Here is a 19,210-nt window from a genome sequence, read left to right on the forward strand (position 1 = left end):
GGATCGCAACCCTCAGTGTCGCCCCCGTACCGGACCGGGACTGGCAACGGGATCGCAACCCTCGGTGTTGCCCCCCGCGCCTCACTCAGCCAGTGAGCGGGAACCGGTCTGTATGTGGGATCCAAACCCTCAGCGGGAGCGCCTCCACGCTTCCCAAGCGGCACACTAGCGCAGTGCGCCACCGGGCCGGCCCCAGGAATATCATTTTTTTAAAAATGAAATCAATGAATAATGCTTTTCCCAAAGGCAAGATTCAGTTACAATCACTGATGTCCTTGAAAGACTTCTTAGAGTTATTAATGTTTTTAATGGGAATAATTATGCTTTTTAATCAAAATCAGTCCATTGGCAACTCATGAAAAGTAATCCTCTCCTTCTCATTAATTCTGATGAGGTTTTTGCAGTGTTAATCAAGCAAATGTAGAGTAAGTGACTCAAAGGACCCTGTTGAAGTGGTTTAAAAGGGAAAAGATGGCGATCACTGCTCTAGATCAGCAAAGAGACTTCAATGTGGAGTCAACTCTATATGTAATATTTTTATTTCCTTAAAAGTAGATATAAAGCAAATATGGTAAAAATTTTATATTTGTTAACCTGAGAGAGAGGTGTGAGGGTATTTGTTATGTTAGTCTTTGTACTTGTCTATATGTTTGACATATTTTTAAATAACTAAGAAAAAAATGCATTGGGTGGCACTCTGAAGCACATATGGTGCATCAATATACATGCATGTACAATTTAATTGATGCTCTGTGCTGTCCAATTTTTACTTACCAGTGCATCATCTTGCAATGAAGCAAAAAAGAAGCCATAGAGCAAGTTAATTTGCTCCTTATGATCAATGAAGTCAAACATTGCAATCAGCCAACGATAAAAAAGTACCTGTCGAGACAAAATGCTGACCTTTAGAGAAATATAACTGGCACAGAAGCGCTTAATTTCCCCCTCAGGGCTGTTTTAGAAGCTTCTAGCACAAAGTAGGATAATAGATTTTATTTCTCAGTAAAAATTTGTTTGAATAGAGTCCTTGCATCAAGCTATATTATTCCAAAACTACAGGCTTTCCACAAAAGGCCACTGCCATTACTCCATAAGTGGCTCTTCCCTGCCAACCCCTAAGTGGTTCTGAAGGACTTATCATCAAAGTGTTTAAAAAGATTACCTTAGTGCTACCAGAACACTTGCCAACACAAAGCCAAGAGACTGCCTTAACCACAGAATCTTCTGATACTAGAGTTGCTGGAATCATGCACTTCAATATCCGTGTGTTTACAGCATTCCCTGGAAAGCAGACAAACTCTAAATTACACTATACTTTACTGTCTCAATTGTTTCTTTACTCCTGGTCCTAAAAAAATCTCATTTTATACTGAAGGCAATAAAAATCAACAGTATGTAATATTCAGTATCTCTTATCATCACTATAAAACATTATTCAAAAAAAATATATACCTTTAACTTCTAATATAAACTATAAAGCAAATTATTTGGCCCAAATATTTCCATTTAAAAAGGAGGGATGAAAAAAAGACAAAACAAATAAAAAGGGGGGATGAATAGAGGGTCTCCTTAGGGGGTGATGAAAACGGGAATTAGTGATGATAATCAAACAATATTGTGAATATGCTAAAAAACACTGGATTTTTTATTAAAATGTAGTTGATTATACATGTTTGTGGGGGTACAGAGTTGAACATCAATACCTGTGAAAACACTGAATTTTTATAAGGGTGAATTTGATGGTGTGTGAATTATACCTCAAAAAAAGCCTTTCAATCACAGCAAAATATCAAAGATTTTTTTTTATTTTGTATTACAATAGATGTTGATTTATTTAAAGCTACTGACAGACACCTTGCATGAGCTGCTACATTTAAGAATAAGTAAATATATTTTATCCTCTACTCCCCCCAACAAGGGAATAGGGTAGCAGAATGGAACAGATATCCTTAGAGTTAGATGGCTGTAATAATATTCTACTCTAGTCCAATCTTTCCATTTTGCTCTCTGGTCACCATGGTGTTCTCCTCTGGTAATAGAAGTGATGTTACAGAGACTGACTTTATATATACCTTATATCAACTTCTGTTTACTAAGGCTTCAAGAATTAAAATTTATCTCATCAATTTGTACCCCCATCGCTCTATGGAGAAGAAAGGAAGCAGTGATAGCAAGTAAAGAATCACAAGAATAAAAATCTCTGCTTCCCACTCTTGTGGTTTCTTGGTTTTATTTCTTTTTTCCCCTCCCACTCCCATCCACTAAAACTTCTAAAGTTTAAAACAGTCTTAACACTAACACCTTGCACATGTACCAAATTCAAAGAGGAAATTCAATACTGACTATTTTTACTTCCCAGTGACTTTATTTCTCAAGTCTAAAGTTCCTTTACACCTAATTTTTTTTTTTTTTTTTGTCTTTTTCCGTGTCCGGCAACGGATCGCAACCCTCAGTGTCGCCCCCGTACCGGACCGGGACCGGCAACGGGATCGCAACCCTCGGTGCTGCTCCCGCGCCTCACTCAGCCAGTGAGCGGGAACCGGTCTGTATGTGGGATCCGAACCCTCGGCGGGAGCGCCGCCGCGCTTCCCAAGTGGCGCACTATAGCAGTGCGCCACCGGGCCGGCCCCCTTTACACCTAATTATGATGACATTTCTAGCATACCTGCCCTTAAATATGCATTTCAACTTTCCAAAAGAGCTACATGTAAAAATCTAGTAGGAATGGGGGACGCATAGAAATAAAAGGAGAAAAAGAATTAAGGAGGCCACATCTGACCTCAGTAAATTCCAGCTCAACAGAAAAAGGAAAAGTAACCTAGAAAGCCAGAGATTATTTTTTAAATTGTTTTATACAAGTTTCCAGAGTCTGAGGCATGCATTTTGAAACACCCTAAGATCTGGCTGACATCATGAAAACCTTCTAACCATTAAATTCTAAGATATCAAAAAAGAAAAGAGGAATTCCAAGACAGAAAACACCTGTACATTCTATACATGTTTTAAGGGGAGAAAGGAGTGGTAAAATTGATAATGATAGACACTGATCAGTTAAACTCAGATTCCTGGAAAGATATTAAAACCAAACAATCTGAAACCACCTACAAGAACAAAAGACAATTTTATTAGGTCTAATTTAATTTTCTGGGAAAACAGAAAACTAATCAGGTAAAAGTGGAGAAATAAACTTCATAGTCATGTGCTGAATTCTGTTAGTAATATGTCGTTACTTTAAAATACACACACACACACACACACACATCTGTAAATATAATGCTAGGGTATACACAAAGGAACATAACATGCAAGGGCCAGGAAATACTTAGTATATAAAGCATCTAATTTTGATAGCTATTTTTTTTTTTAATGTAGAAAAAACGGTAGCAATGTGGTACAGTCTAAACACAAGAATGAGAGTTAGGAGACCTGATTTCCCCAGTTCTAGCTCTGACATTAAGCAAGTCTCTTTAACCACTCTGGGCCTCAATTTCTCCACCTTTAAAACGAGATGTTTAGAGTCTAAAATACCTTCCAAGTCTGAATTTGGATGAGAGAAGGTTAAAAGTTTCCTTTCAAGTAAAAAGAATACTGACCAGGTGTTATTTCTAATAACCTCTCCCAACCCCCACCCACCCCCACCACTAAACTTAGAATGGGAAAGGAAGCATGTGCACAAAAGAAAAAGCATCTTGACTGTTAATATTATATACACTGGGATGGAAACGGTATAAACTGGAACTTTTCATAAATAAATAAACCTAAAGGCAGTGAAGTAGATTAAGTGATCTCTCAAGGTTCCTTCCAGCAACATTACTTAAATTACCTATGCTTCTTAAGAGAAATGCTAAAAATGGTTCCCATGTATTTGGTGACAAAAGTCTAATATACATCTGACAAAGGATTAATATCCAGAATATACAAGGAACTCAAACAACTTTACAAGAAAAAAATAAGCAACCCAATTAAAAAATGGGCAAAAGAGCTAAGCAGGCATTTCTCTAAGGAAGATATACAAATAGCCAACAGACATATGAAAAAATGCTCAACATCACTCAGCATCCGGGAAATGCAAATCAAAACTACACTGAGATACCATCTCACCCCAGTTAGGATGGCTAAAATCCAAAAGACTCTGAATGATAAATGCTGGCGAGGTTGCGGAGAAAAAGGAACTCTCATCCATTGTTGGTGGGACTGCAAAATGGTGCAGCCTCTATGGAAAATGGTATGGAGGTTCCTCAAACAGTTGCAGATAGATCTACCATATGACCCAGCTATCCCACTGCTGGGAATATACCCAGAGGAATGGAAATCATCAAGTCGAAGGTATACCTGTTCCCCAATGTTCTACACATTTTATCTGTAAAGATGTGATAATTGGTCATTTTCAGCATATGCACACAAACTTTTGGCTCATAAGGTAGTCTAAACACAATCTTACTTGATTGGTCTTATGAAGAGAATAGTAAAAATAAAGAAATACAACTGATTCCAATGAACAATCTAGATCAAAGTCTAAAAGGCAAAACTAATAGCAAACTGATGACAAATGAACCCGCTCAACATACCAAATTTGCCACTGAGTGCCACATTTAATAGAATGTCAATTTCTTCTGGAGCTAACCCATTCTTCCAAGCCACATTTTCCACAGTTTTCAAGTGTCTTTCTAAGGTTTTATTTTCACTCCATGAAGTTTTAATGGGACCTGGAAAAAGGAACAATATTAAATAGTGAGACCTGTAAAATTCTTTCAGTCCTCAGCCTCAACAATGACAACTTGGGACTCTTTAAGGAATAGCTTTATGTAAAAAAATCTCTTCCTCAAAACCCTTCAAAGCCTTTAAAACTCTAGAATATTTTTTTGTCTGTGTTTCTGGTTTAGTGTCTGGTTAAAACTCTAGAATATTTAACAGCAACACCTTCGGTGAGGAAAACTGAATCATACCCTGGCATCCCTGCTCTAAACTAACTAAAAGCATTGAACTTAGATTATAACCATTTGAATACTTGGGCAGTGGTTCCCAAACTTTGCTATACATTGGAATCACTCAGGAAACCTTAAAAAATCCTGATGCCAGGTTGCAGGCCATGCCAATAAAACCAGAATGTCTAAGAGCAGATGCAAGGCATCGGGTTTTTTTTAAAAAAGATTCTCAGGTGATCCCAATGTGCAGCAGTTTGGGAACCACTCTGCTAAAAAGATGTTTTGTTGCTGTATCACTAGCACTTAACATACTGATTGATATGTATAGTAAGTGTTCAACAAATGTCTATTAAATAAACAAAAGCATGAATGAGCAAAAGTACGCTTTCCTTTAAAAATTCTTAATTAAAAAGACTGGAATATTTTTACAGAAATAGGACTTTCATAAGGAAAACAATCCACCTTTACCTTTCTCAAAGTATCCCACTGCTATTTGCAGAGCGTCTCCAGCTTGGTTGTCATCATGTCCACAATCTTCCACTAAATTGTTTTGTCCATGTTTCAAGATGCTCTTTGAGTTGCTTAGATCCTGTTTTATTTTCCAGGCGGAGAGCTTGGTCTGATGACTGTTACTACCTTGTAAAGTCCTGTTTTGTGCCTGGAAACTCTTAACTGTCTTTTGAGGCAACATTATTGCATATGTTATATACAGAAACAAATGTTAAGTTATCATGAATCAGCCAAACAGTCCCTTTTTCTCCAGAAAGACAGGGACCATATCCGTCTGTATTCCCAGAATTCAGTACCTAGCATAAAACAGGCATGCAATAAGTAAGCTGACAACAATCCAGGAATCAAAACCTATAGGTTAACTTTCTCAGAAAGTCCTTGACTTAAGGGCCAGCCCGTGGCTCACTTGGTAGAGTGGTGCTGATAACACCAAGGCCACAGGTTCGAATCCCTATATAGGTATGGCCGGTTAGCTCACTTCAGAGAGCATGGTGCTGGCAACACCAAGTCAAGGGTTAAGATCCCCTTACCGGTCATTTAAAAAAAAAAAAAAATGAAAGCCCTTGACCTAAATAGAAACAACTTATCAAGGTAACATTTATCAGCTGAATTGGCCGGGGGGGGGGGGGGGGGGCAGTAAGAGTACAGGCAACATAGCAAGTTCTCTCTTAGAATGGTTATATCATATAAGCGAATCCAAAACTAATCCATCTTATCAACTCAATCTTACTTTCTCCACTCCTTGATTTTGCTTTTAATCTTTATGCTCTCCACTTCGTCAGTGATGAGTTAAAACTGAATAGTTCAAAAGCCAAACTGGTGGCCAGACTAAACATTCTCAAGACAAAAACATTCCTTGTTTATTAATTCACTTATTCAATAATTACTGATCATCTATATGCCAAACACAATTCTAGTCACCAGAAATAAAATAATAAAACAGTCAAGGTCCCTGTTCTCATAAAACTTACACGAGGGGTGAAGGGGGACCAAAAATTAAATAAGTCAATAAATGAGTAAAATAATAATAAATATAAAACACAGTGATATGATAGAAATGGGGTGAGGGTGGGAAGCTACTTTGGAATAAGTATTCAGGGAAAGCCTCTCTGAAGTGACCTTTAAGCTGAGATTTGAATGCCAAGGAACCAGACATGTGAAGATCTGGTGGAAGAGTATTTCGTGAAGAGGAAAGAGGAAGACATGCTCAGACCACCCAAAAAAAGTGCTTGCTTGGTGTGTTAAAGAAACAGCTGTAACACCAGTGTGAAGGGAGTGGAAGGAGGTAAAGGGTAGTGAAAGATGAAATCAGAAAGGTAGCCAGGAAGTAGATCATATTGGGATTTGTAGGCCAAAGTAAGAAGCTTGGATTTTAAGTGTCAAGAAAAGCCATGGGGGGAGGGGGAGGACTAGAGAGGGGAGCGATACCACCTGATTTGTGTTTTAAGACCATTTTAGCTGCAGTGTGGAGACTAGAATGTTAGTGATCAAGGAGTGGCAATAGGTTTATTCTTGCAGAACTCCACAAGAGGGATGATGACAGCAGTCTGCACTAGGCCTAAGGTGTAGCGGTGTAGAAGTGGAAAACGATTGGATCCGTGACGTTTTGGAGGTAGACTAGGTAGGCCATGATAAAAAGAACTGGGTGTAGGAAAAAGGAAAGAGAGAAACCAAGAATGACTTCTAAGTTTTTGGCTTCAAATGGGAAAAACTAAGGAAATGGTCGGAATGACAGTCTATCCCACCTCACCAGAACACATGGGGCCAGAGCAGGAGCGTAATAATATATGTCCAACCCAGCGGGAGGTTCCAGGTTCCGAGCTGTTTCCTAGGGTCCTACAAAAGAAGGGCGGGGGAGCAGCTTCTGACCCCATCTGGTTGAACCATCACAGCGCTTCCCAAGGATCCCTTGCACAGCCTGCCCCAGCAGGGAACGAACTTCGCCACGACTGACCCACTAGGCAGACTCCTGGGCTGGGGGAAAACTCGACCCTAGCCATACCTTGCAGGTTAGTCCCGCTCTTGGAAGATTCACTCTCGAGGCCCCCATTCCGTGCAGTGTTTAAAAGCAGCTCACCTGACATACTCTTCTGCCCCGCAACATCCAGAGTCCGAACACCGCCTCCCAGATTCAAAGGCGCGCGTCCCGCCCCACGCATGCGCTTCCACGGAGACTTAGGCAGCGGCTGGGCGGAGCGGCGCCGCTCTACTGAAGCCTGATTGGTTGAAGTACAGCTCTACGGCGGGGGGCGGCGCGCGCGCCTTTGCTGGCGCAGACCTAATTACTGACAGCGGCTTGCCCCACCCGCGCTTGACTGCGAGAGCGCGGGGAACGGGCCGTTGCCGCTGGAGCCAGCTGATTGGCTGGCGTGCCCACTGTTCTAATAATATTCGCATTCATCGTTTTGTGTAAAATGGGAGAATGTGTCTCGATTCTTGAATTTAACACGATCAATTATAGTGATCGTTTTGCCCACATTGAGCCCCAAATGTCGGGCCTTTGAGCCTGTAGGAAAATATGAAACCGCAGACTTCACGATAAAGGCGGCTTCTCCCATGTTGAGACTCAAAGGGTGAAGCTAGGGGGGTGGGAGGAAAGAACCGCTGGATCTGCCCTCCTTTTACCAAGGAGGGATACGAATAACCTCCAAGGTTTTTTAGAAACGTGACCTGAGCCAGATGTTGTGCCACCTTGCAAATAGCCCGTTGTTAACATGTAAATATTCCTAACCTTGAGGAATCAATTGACCTTAGAGAAACTGGCTAAAACAGCGACAAGGGCTTAATCTGAGATCTGAGCTTAATCCCTAATTTAATCTCTCATTAGAGTAGGAAAGAGAGAGGAAAGATATAAATTTAACGGCTGTCACTAACTTGTTGAGGCCAAACCATACACATAAACTTTAGGCAAAACTGTAGGGGGAAACTTTGTAATCTTATAGTGAGATGAATAATCAAAGATTAAGTTGATGTATTTGGGGAAAACTACAGCAGAAATGACTATTTACCACATTTTATGTTTATATGCTTTTCAGAGTAGTATCACAAACTCTTATTTAATAATGCATGAAAATGGAAACTGTTCAATTTTTCTATGATAGCTGCTCTTTATCTACTAAAACTGAAAATTTGTCATTTTTCATGCTTTAATCATTTCATAGACTCAAAGAAATGTAAATAGGAAGGGATTTTTTTTTTTTTTTAAGATGACCGGTAAGGGGATCTTAACCCTTGGGCTTGGTGCTGTCAGCACCACACTCAGCCAGTGAGCTAACCGGCCATCCCTATATAGGATCCGAACCCATGGCCTTGGTGTTATCAGCACTGCACTCTCCCGAGTGAGCCATGGGCCAGTCCTAAATAGGAAGGGATTTTTAAGGCTTCAACACTCTTGTTTTTGTAGATGATGAAACTGGAGCCCTGAGTGGTGAAATAACTTGCCTAATGTGGGCCAGCCCCGTGGCGCACTCAGGAGAGTGCTGCGCTGGGAGCGCAGCGATGCTCCCGCCACGGGTTCGGATCCTATATGGGAATGGCCAGTGCACTCACTGGCTGAGCGCGGTGCAGGCGACACCACACCAAGGGCTGTGCTCCCCTTACCAGTCACGAAAAAGACAAAAAAAAATAATAATAATAACTTGCCTAATGTGACAAATCTGTGACAGTGCTACTTGTGCCACTTTGTGGACACATATAGTGAGAGACAGTGGTTCACCTTTATTTAATACTTTCAATTTTCTCTGAAATCATTTTTCTCCCTTCCTTTGGCATCATCTAATAACCAGAAGTCCCAAAACCTAGAAATTGTATTGGGATTCTAATTCCATGGCTTTCTGTCTTGTGTGCTAATATCACAAAAGTGTGGGGGACCTTAGACATGATTAGAAAGTTGGCAACCTCATTAGTATATTAAGTTATTATTCTCCCCCTTCTCTTTCTTCTCCTTCCTCATCCATGCTCAGAAAGAAGGGCGGGGAGGGAGGGCTGGCCGTTTACTCAGTTGGTTAGAGCGTGGTGCTGATAACACCAAGGTCCAGGGTTCCATCCCTAAACTGGCCAGCAGCCAAAAAAAAAAAAAAAAAAAAAATATGAACAAAAAGAGCCTGAATCCTTTGATATGACCCTTTCTTTCCCGATTTTCAGTATCTGTCCAGACAGTGTCCTCCAAATTTCAAAAATTTTTATTTTGAAAGAATGAGAGAAATAAAACAGAGAAGTATCAATATCCAAGAACAATGATACTGAAGAAAATACAAGTACTCTCCCCACACACAACCCCCCACCCTTTTCCCCATCCCTGGCACAATAATATTAAAACCATCAAAGCACATCTAACAAGGAGAAACAGCAGTATGTAATGAAGAAAGCAAATTTCCATACTGCTCAATCCAACTAACCCATACCAAATGTCCTTCCCCGGTTAAACTCCACCCACCAGAATGATGAAGAGGTGTAGAAAAGACAACGCTGGGGGTGAATTGGAACTCTGCTTACACTAGCTAAATTCAGTGAAGAATCAATAGTAATAGTAAATCTGTTTGGCAAGGAAACACTGGATTCAGCTCCTTTGTCAAATTTCAGATGATTTCAAAGAACAGCTAGAGTTTGAGATTCACAGACTTCTAACATGAGTGAACCCTGCTCCCTCAATTACAACAGTGGAGCAGCTGCCAAATCCTGTTTAGCTGCTAAGAATTGTGGAAGTGGGGCAGCTTTGGGCTCAAGAAAATCTGAAAAAGATGTCTAAGTTTACTGCTTCAGTTTCAAACTGTGAGTAAAGGAGCTTGATAGGTAGGGCTTGGACAAAGGCAAGGTGAAACTTCCTATTTTACCACTTGATGAATTAGACTATCTATTCACTGCATGCATCCTTTGTTTTAATTAAACTAAATATGGAGTATTCAAAATTTAAACAGCTGTTGTAGTAGAGGCTAATTAATTTTACATAGAACTCAGTGTCTCAAATTGAAGGATTTTTTTTGTTCCTAAAGCAGTGAGTTTAAGTTTTCAGCTTAATCTATTGAGGGTTTCCCCCCAACCATGGGGATACATTACTTGTTTTATACCAGAAGTAAGTAGGATTCAGGCCGGCCCGTGGCTCACTCGGTAGAGTGCGGTGCTGATAACACCAAGGCCACGGGTTCGGATCCCATATAGGGATGGCTGGTTCGCTCACTGGGTGAGCGTGGCGCTGACAACACCAAGTCGAGGGTTAAGATCCCCTTACCGGTCATCTTTTTGAAAAAAAGAAAAAAAAGTGCTGCTGTAAAAAAAAAAAAAAAGAAACAAGATGATAAAAGAAAACATACATGTATTTGCTTATCGTTACAAAAAGAAACATAGGAAAGATAAAGCAGAAACTATTGAGATTGCCTAGAGGCAATGGGTGGCAGCTGGGTGGAAGGTAGAGGACAGAGAAGAGACACTTCTCTGAGCATACTTTTATTTATTTATTTATTTATTTATTTCACATTCACTTTTTTTTTTAAAGAAAATGTAACTTTATTAATAAAGTTTATTTTATTCTGCCTCTGCTGGAATCAGTCGATAAAGGGAAGGATACCTGTGCAGGATTAGTTCAAGATTAGAGCTTTCTCCACATGTGTGTGCATGCACACACTCACAGTAGTAAATACATTTTCCCACACATAATCTCACGGTCACATGCTTGCTGGAGCCCATCTCACAAACACACTTCAACAGTAGCCGTATACATGTACATGCAGCAAGATGTGAGAGTTGCCCCAGAGTGATTAAAGGTGGTGCACAAATGTCAATGTGGGGAGTCATTTTAGGGTATAGATGTACACAAGCCAACAGGGTCATTAACTTGCAGATTACACTTTTCCCTTTCCTCCAAGATAAATAAATCAAATGAAAAACACACACACATTTTCCTGGGTGTCATAGAGGCAACTGCCCGGAAGGTCCACTTTTTGCACTTCCACTTTCCTATGACACCTTCACTTTGCCCTGAGGGGCCTTCTCATATAAGGAAGGTTGCTCCTCAGCATTCCCTGGCAGGGGCTTCTTCTCAGAAGACCGGTCTTCAGGCTTGCGGGCAATCAGCAGGCGGCAGGTGAGCAGGATTCCAAACACCAGAGCGTGGGCGTAGCGTTTGAGAGGATCACCAACCAGCTGGTGGAAGAAGAGCACAGCCAACACCAGCAAGAGTAGGAAGAAGTTAGCCACATCTTTGGGACGCCCAGGCACAAGGGTCATGACGATGCCGCAGACCACCTCAAGGACACCAATGCTTTTTCGGAGGAGAATGGAATTGATCCCCATTTTCTTCAGCAGAGGGAGGGCCCGGACATAGCTCTTGTAAGCACGCTTCTAGAGTGGGAATACCATAAAGAAATCACTGCATAGTCACGATTTTAACATTAGAATAAAGAAAATACAAGCAGAATCCTCCTTCCCTACCATTCCCCTTTCACACCAGCCAATGGTGTCCCATTTTTCACTTTTTCCCCTAAATAAAAGCCTTGCAATTATGATTTTAAAAAGCAAGCAATCTGCTGGGATCCCTTAAATCTGCTGTGATTTAAACCTTAGTAGCGGCAGTGCTATGGTCTGAATGTTTGTGTTCCCCCATAATTCATATGTTGAAATTCTAACCCCCAAGGTGATGGTATTAGTGGGTGGGGCCCTTGGGGGGTGATTAGGCCAGAAGGGTGGAGCCCTTATGAATGCAATTAGTGCTTTTATAAAAGAGGCCCCAGAGAGCTGACTTGCCCCTTCTGCGAGGTAGACAAAGCTAGGAGGCACCATCTATAAAACAGAATGTGAGACCTCACCAGACACCAAATTTGCTGGCACCTTGATCTTGGACTTCCCAGCTTCCATAAGGGTGAGAAATAAATTTCTGTTGTCTATAAGCTACCCAGTTTATGATATGTATTTTGTTATAGACAAGCACCAAAGGTAATAAGGCAGAGAATTTGGCTTTACAGTTTTTAAAAAAATTTTGATTATAAATCAAGATTTTAAAAGAAAATTCACTGGGCCCGTAAATACTACTTTGTGTTAGCCACATCCACATTTTCTAGTGCCTGCCTGTCCAAACCCAGATGCATATGAATGCCAAGGCACAGTATGGTAAAGCCTCACTAATTTATTTTTTTTTTTTAAAGCCTCACTAATTTAGACTTCTCTAATTTGGAATATGTGATATTTCAGAAAAGAGCTGAGCTGGAGTTTATATTTGTGGAGTCTATTTAAAAAAAAAAGTGATGGCTGAACAAATAGAAAAGTAAAAAGGGTGTACAAATGTTAGCCCCTTTTATATCTTTAAAACATAGTAAGACAAAATCATTCTCATGTTCATTGAGATAAATCTCCAGACCTTTACAAGACTCTACTTTGGTTAGCCTAGTTCAAGTTCATTCATTTGAATTCAACAAATATTTATTGAACACCTACTATAGGTTTTGCCTTGTAGATACAGAGATGAATAAGACAGGGTCAAGAAGCTCTTGATCTAGTGGAGGAAAACAGATTTGTAAACAACATTATAAAGCAGCATTGTTAGTAGTATATAATAGAGGTTGATTTGAGATCCAACAGTAGTCCAGAGGGAGACATCATACAACAGAGGAGGGAGTTACTGGATATATTACAAAGTAATAGAATTATATTAACCTTAGAGTAATAGATTTCTCATATTTTTCACTATTCAGATTGGTTTGATCCTCAGTTTGGAGTAAATTGATGAGATTTTATGGTGTCTTATTAGGTTGACCCACCGTGTTGTTTTCATTAGGTTTCCATTCATTCATTCATTCAATATTTATTAAGGTACTCCTTGTGCTAGGCACTGTACTACGTACTCTGGATACAGACAATCAAAGGCCCTGCCTTCCTGAAACTTGTAGTTTACAAGGAGAAGAGCAGATATGTAAAGACATAAGTGCAGTAAAGTGTCATGAGTGCTGGTTAAAATTATGTAGTGGGTACAGTGGAGGCACACCAGAGGGAATGGTCAAATCTCCCTCAATGGTGATAGAAAATGGGGAGTGGAATCTTTAGAGAAGAGCGGGTATTTGCAAGATCAATAAGGAAAGGGCATTGCAGGCAGAGGAAGCTGAGTGAGCAAAGGCCCTGGAACACAAAGTAGACTAGTGCATTGCAAACACAGCCTTAGTTCAACATAGGTTGAGGGAGGGAAGGTGGGGAAGTGAGACATGAAACAGGAGCAACAGATATGAATCAGATCATAGAAAACTATATCTGTTATGGAGTTGGGCTTTGTCCTATAAGCCAGGAGAGCAACATAATCAATTTGCTTTTAAGGAAGGTCCCTCTGGAAACAGTGTGAAGGACGGAATTGGGAATGGTGTGCTTGGAAACAAGGAGATCAGGTGAGAGACCTGGACTAGCATAATAACAGTGAGGATGGAGGGAAGGGGACAGAATCAAGTATGCTCTGAAAGCAAAATCAACAGAACTTGGTATCTTATTGGATGTGAACACTAAGAGAAAGGGAAGAGTCAAGAAAGATTCTCAGATCTCTGGCTTGGGTACCTGGGTAGACAGGTGATACCTTTCTCCTAGTGCAGGAATATATCAGGAGAAAAAGGTTTGGGGGACAGAGAGCTGGAGAGAATGAAGAACTCAATTTGGGGTATTTTGTGTTGAAGTATCTCTAAGACATCCATGTGGAGATGACTGGTAGGCAGCTGAGTAAGAGAAGTCTGAGCTAAAAAGATAGAGAATGGATAGTCACCAGTATGCCCAGGGAAGGTATATACAAAGAGAAAAAAATGTGTGACAGACATTTAAGAAATGGGAAGAAGAGGGTCCACAAAGCAGGCGGAAGAAAGTATGATGATAAAAAGCAGGAGGAAAACCAGAAGAGATGGGATCATGGAAGCCAAGAGGAGTTTTAAAAAGAGAATAGTCCAAAGTGCCAATGCAAGGCAAGTATAAGAATCAGACAGATAGCCAACTTGACCTCTCAGAAGCATCTAGCACTTAGAATAGTGTTCACACACTCCAGGTTTGGAACAAATATTAAGTCATTTCCCTCATGTCTGGACAACTGAATGTACCTTTATTTCACAGATTAATTATCATGAGTGGCACAAGATAATCCTCTATGATGAAGACTATTAAAAGACTGATGGTTTAGTAAAAAAAAAAAAAAAAAAAGCATGGGATTGGATCCAAACAGACTTGGCTTCAAGTCCCAGCTCTTGTCACTTTCTAGTGGGGTGTCTATGAGCAAATTATTTGACCTCTCTGAGCCTCATTTTCCTGAGCAGTGCCAGGACTAAGCTGAAGTCAGTGTAAGTTAGTGAGGCTATTTGCCTTGGGTGCAAATTTTAAGAGGGCACCAAAAACACTCATCAATCAGGTAACAATATCCATGATGAACAAAATATCAAAATTTTAAGTAAAGGTAATTCTGACTCTGCACTTGCATGACCCTGCCTCACTTGCCTCTCCCTAATGCCTGTCTTGTCAGAGACTGTCTTTATTGAAAATCAGCTTTGTACCTCATGAATATGCATAATCAATAAAAAAAAAAAGAAAGAAAGAAAATCTTACCTCACTCTAGTCTCTACCCTGTTCCTGAGCATATAAGGAAATACAAAGTATTAGTCACTCTTCCTCCCTCTTCTTGTCTTAGGTTGAATCAGGGGTTTTTCAGAGAGAAGTTATGAGAGAGGTTGACCAGTAGGTAGAGTGAACCCCTGGGCTGAACCAAGCCACACCCACGTGGAGCAGAGCTGAGGGTTAGGGCACCTGGTGAGGGGGAGGGGGGTGAGAAGTCCACCTCTTTTTTCTCACTGTTCACCTAGATACATACCACCTGTCTACTCCCTCCCCCTCTGCACTCTGGTGATGGTAGCAGGTGGACATCAGGGAAAGAAACCTAGACCTAAGAGGCTTTCTTAACACTTTTAAATAAAGACCATTTCTAATTAGCAGCACAAAGTTTCTCAAGAGGCAGTTCCTAAATCCTAAGTGCAAGCTTCTGACGTGATAAACACAGGAGGCAAGATGAGTTTCTTACAATCAGTTCAGAGCCAAGACTTCCAGATGCTGGTTGAGTGGCTTCTGGAAACACTCTTTTGGCTAGGGCTAAACACCCACCATTCAGAAATAGATTCTCACCTAAACTGAGGTGGAATCTATAATCTGGGGCCAAATTCCAGGTCTGTAAATCAAGTTCCTATGACTTCAATGATCTTTTTTGTCTCCATTTGGTATAACTTTATATTAGCTTTTTAGTTGTTTAACTAACCTCTTAAACTGCAGCTGTGGATATTTTTATGCAGCTGTTGCTTCTTCCTTTTCTCAAGAGGAAACTGCATGTGAATAAGCCATCTTATCAAATTTTCATTTCAAAGCTAAGTAGGTACAGATAGGATCTATTTTCCAAAATTCCAGACAGGGAATGTTTAGTTTGTTAGAGATGGGACTAAGCTTAGATGGGTCTTGACACTATAGGAAGCCCTTTATTCTTTCTCCTATAGAGTAAGATAGAGGCATCAAAAGAATCCTACTATTGCCAGCCCCATCATTAATTATGCTGGGTCCAGGCTACCTCAATTCTAACAATAGAAGGGTCACATGTCTTTAGTTTATAGTAACTAGGTCTCTAAAGACTTTAATTGTACTGACAGTAAGAATAAAGAGAGTTGACAGATTCACTTTCCCAAAAGACTTTGCAATTCACTTTGTTAGGTCTGTTTTCTTTCCATTGTAATGACCCGGACCCTGAAACCATAGTTTCCTTATAGGAGAAGGAAACAGGAAAAATAAGGCTTTAGTCAAATGTTACAAATACCTTCAATCAAAGGCAATCATCCAGCAATATCCTTGGACTGGGATTCTTAAGATAAGCTAAATTCCAATTTTAGTTAAAGAATCAAAGAATCATAGAATCATAGCATCATAGCATCAACTGAGGGCCACCCCCCCACACACAAATCTTATCGTTAATGAACCACACAATTAGAAATCCATATGTTTGCAAGCCATGGTAATTATTTTAACAATAATAGTGATGAATCTTGTGGTATGTGGACATATGATTCAGACATGAGTCAAAAGCATATGGAGACTTTTTTTAGTCATACCTTTTTTTTTTTGGCATTTATTCTTCACAATACCCCAGGGTCCATAATCTCATATTAATGACGTTAAACTTGAACAGGTTGAAACTGTCAAATAATATTCATTTTTGATTACAATTAATAATATTCATTTTTGGTTACAATTTTGTAATTGTACAAAATGGGAACAAAGGGCAAGTGGTTTGGTCCACTTTAGTTCACTTATGACAATTAGGTAAAAGAAAAAAATAATTTGGCTAATATACTGTATAATTCCATTGATGTAAAGTTTAAAAACAGGTAAAACTAACTTATGTTGTTAGGAGTCAGGATAGTAATTACCCTGGGGGGCGGGTAGTAACTGGAAGGGGCCATCGGGGGGTTTCTGGGGTGTTGGTCATGTGCTGTTTCTTGATATGGGTGCTGGTTACACGGGAGTATTCCAAAAACTTGAGCTGTACACTTATGTGCATGTCTTGGTATATGCGTAATATTTCAATAAAATTTACAGGGAAAAGACTACATGAAAGAGGAAGAGGACATCAACAAAAATATATTTTGGCTAAAAAGCTCAGCCTGCTTGCTATCTTAGATGATAAAGCCTACATAAATGCTGGAAAATTTACTGATTCGTGTATGATTTTCCTGAGTCTCTGTAGGAAAAAAAGCCACACGTGAAGCATACATCATTGTTTAAATGCAATAAAAGCCATCACATCTTTAATTACCAAATATCTACATAAATGATAAACACCTTTTAAGCAATTCTACTTTCCACTGTCATATAACACCCACCTAAAGAGTAAGCTGGCAAGTCTGGTCCTACTAACCAAAGTGGATCCTTCCCAGATTGCATCTTAGGGCAGAAGGGTCTGGATTCTATTGTTAGTTAAAAGTTGCTCTAAAACAAACTCAGCTGCTGGCCATACTGAGAGGCTACAAGCTCCCTGACAGAAGCCTCAACGCGTAATTTAGCTTGTGATGACTAGCTGTGTGAGCTAAGCAAAGTCACTTCACATCTCAGGCACCTTTCTAAGGGAATAAATGTACTGTACCACCTCAGACAGCAATCTAAGCATCAGTGAATTACTATCTTATTACCTAGTTGATTGATTGGCAGTGATTGGAAGCATAAAAGATTACCTATGAACATTAATTAAACTGCCCAAACAAGTTGAGAGTGTTTCCCCAGGTTCCTCAGTATGGCCAGCAGCTAAGTGTGTTTCAGAGCGACCTTTGACTAACAACAGAAGCCAGACTCTTCTGCCCTAAGATGCAATCTGGGAAGGATCCACTTTGGTTAGTAGGACCAGACTTGCTAAATTCCTCTTTAGGTGGGCATACATAAACAGAAGTTACACAAATGGGAGGACATTTAATTACAGGTAAGCAAATCAATCAAATGAACAAACCTTTTTTGGGGGAGGGGACAGCTGGCTGGTAAATCCCCCATGACCTTAGTCTTATAAGGCTGCACTCTAAGAACAAACCTTTACTCTGAAGGGATGCACAGAATGGGAGACTTACCCATTGTCCTCAGGGCCAAAATTCCTTGGCTTCATTGTGACAGGATTTTGGTGTTGTCTTACCATGCCATATGTGGCCCACTGTGCTTACAGGATGGAATCATTGATACAAAAAGCTGAATACCAAAGTTAAAGCAAGTCAACTATTCATATACTCAAGAAACTTCTTATCAGCACCTGTAAGTGCTGCCTCCCAATTTTAAGTGAACTAATGAAAGGATTTAGTCAAGGGATTGGCTGGTCATGTTGAATTCATGTGGGATTTAGAGTACTCTATAATGATACTTGTTAAATCTGGGCTGCTATGGGACAACACACACCAAATGGGCTATTCATGGATGCATCTGGAAGTTCTGCATGGGATTCACTGTGCATTACACAGCAGCAAGTGTGGATTTTTCAATATTAGCTGATTGCATAAAGGTCTGTTCACCAGGGCACACGAAAATAGCATCTTGTTCTTCTAAATGCTTGATTTCAATCCCTTAAACTGGCCATTCAAGTTAGTTAGGAAACTACTGCGTAAAATGAAAGCAATTATCATAATTATCTCACCCAGAACATTTCTTGAACACCTACCAGAATGGGCAAACACTGTACCAGATACTTTCATATGGAATCTCAGTTAATATTTAAAACCTTCTGAGGTAGGCATTCTTACCCTTATTTTATGAATAAGGAAATTGAGACACCAAGAGAGCCAGAACCTGAACCCAAGCCTGTATGACTCCCAAACTTGCACTCTTTCCCCTAACCTCTCCTGGCTTCTCCAGTAGAGACAAGAAAAAAGTTCATATTTATTTATCTGTTTGGTTTTTAGCAGTGACTCTCCAAGGAGGGGATAACACTTAAGCATAACACTAATGGTTTTAGAACAAGGAAAAAAGGGCAAGATGGCGGTGTGAAGGCAGCGGCAGCAGTGGAAACTCAAGACTCGGGGGCCCCAGGGACTGGAAGAAATCACAGTGCCTACTTGGAATGAAGAAAAGGTAGCGACTTGCCCCAGCCCAATGCCAGAGCGGGCCCCTAGAAAGGCTCGAGCCGCCTCCGCTTGCAGTCGGTGACCGCGTGACTCTACGCCCGCCCGTGGAAGCGGCAGCGGCAGCGGTGGCAGCACAGGAGCTGGCGGCGGTGGCGCCCTAGATAGCAGCAGCAGCAGCGGCAGCAGTGGAAGTGGCGCGGG

At 40.5% G+C, this 19,210-nt stretch overlaps 2 protein-coding genes across 2 annotated transcripts in view; both read right to left on the reverse strand.

Annotated features, from left to right (window-relative positions):
* Positions 1-5,616, reverse strand: part of CENPI (centromere protein I) — a 61,717-nt gene extending 56,101 nt beyond the window's left edge. Inside the window, exons 1-4 of the mRNA XM_008591982.1 lie at positions 5,394-5,616; positions 4,569-4,706; positions 1,163-1,281; positions 775-882 (exon numbers count right to left, since the gene is read on the reverse strand). Coding sequence (XP_008590204.1) covers positions 775-882; positions 1,163-1,281; positions 4,569-4,706; positions 5,394-5,616 — 588 coding nt within the window. The remainder of the gene's footprint in view (positions 1-774; positions 883-1,162; positions 1,282-4,568; positions 4,707-5,393) is intronic.
* Positions 5,617-10,952: 5,336 nt separating this feature from the next.
* Positions 10,953-12,886, reverse strand: TMEM35 (transmembrane protein 35). Its single transcript, XM_008591983.1, has 2 exons — positions 12,861-12,886; positions 10,953-11,771 (listed from the first exon to the last, which is right to left on the reverse strand). Exon 2 carries the CDS (start codon positions 11,721-11,723, stop codon positions 11,388-11,390), a length of 336 nt encoding a protein of 111 aa, XP_008590205.1. The 5' UTR covers positions 11,724-11,771; positions 12,861-12,886; the 3' UTR covers positions 10,953-11,387.
* Positions 12,887-19,210: the final 6,324 nt, after the last annotated feature.

The sequence above is a fragment of the Galeopterus variegatus genome, unplaced genomic scaffold (genome assembly GCF_000696425.1).
Source record: "Galeopterus variegatus unplaced genomic scaffold, G_variegatus-3.0.2 Scaffold7463, whole genome shotgun sequence".
Taxonomy (NCBI): domain Eukaryota; kingdom Metazoa; phylum Chordata; class Mammalia; order Dermoptera; family Cynocephalidae; genus Galeopterus; species Galeopterus variegatus.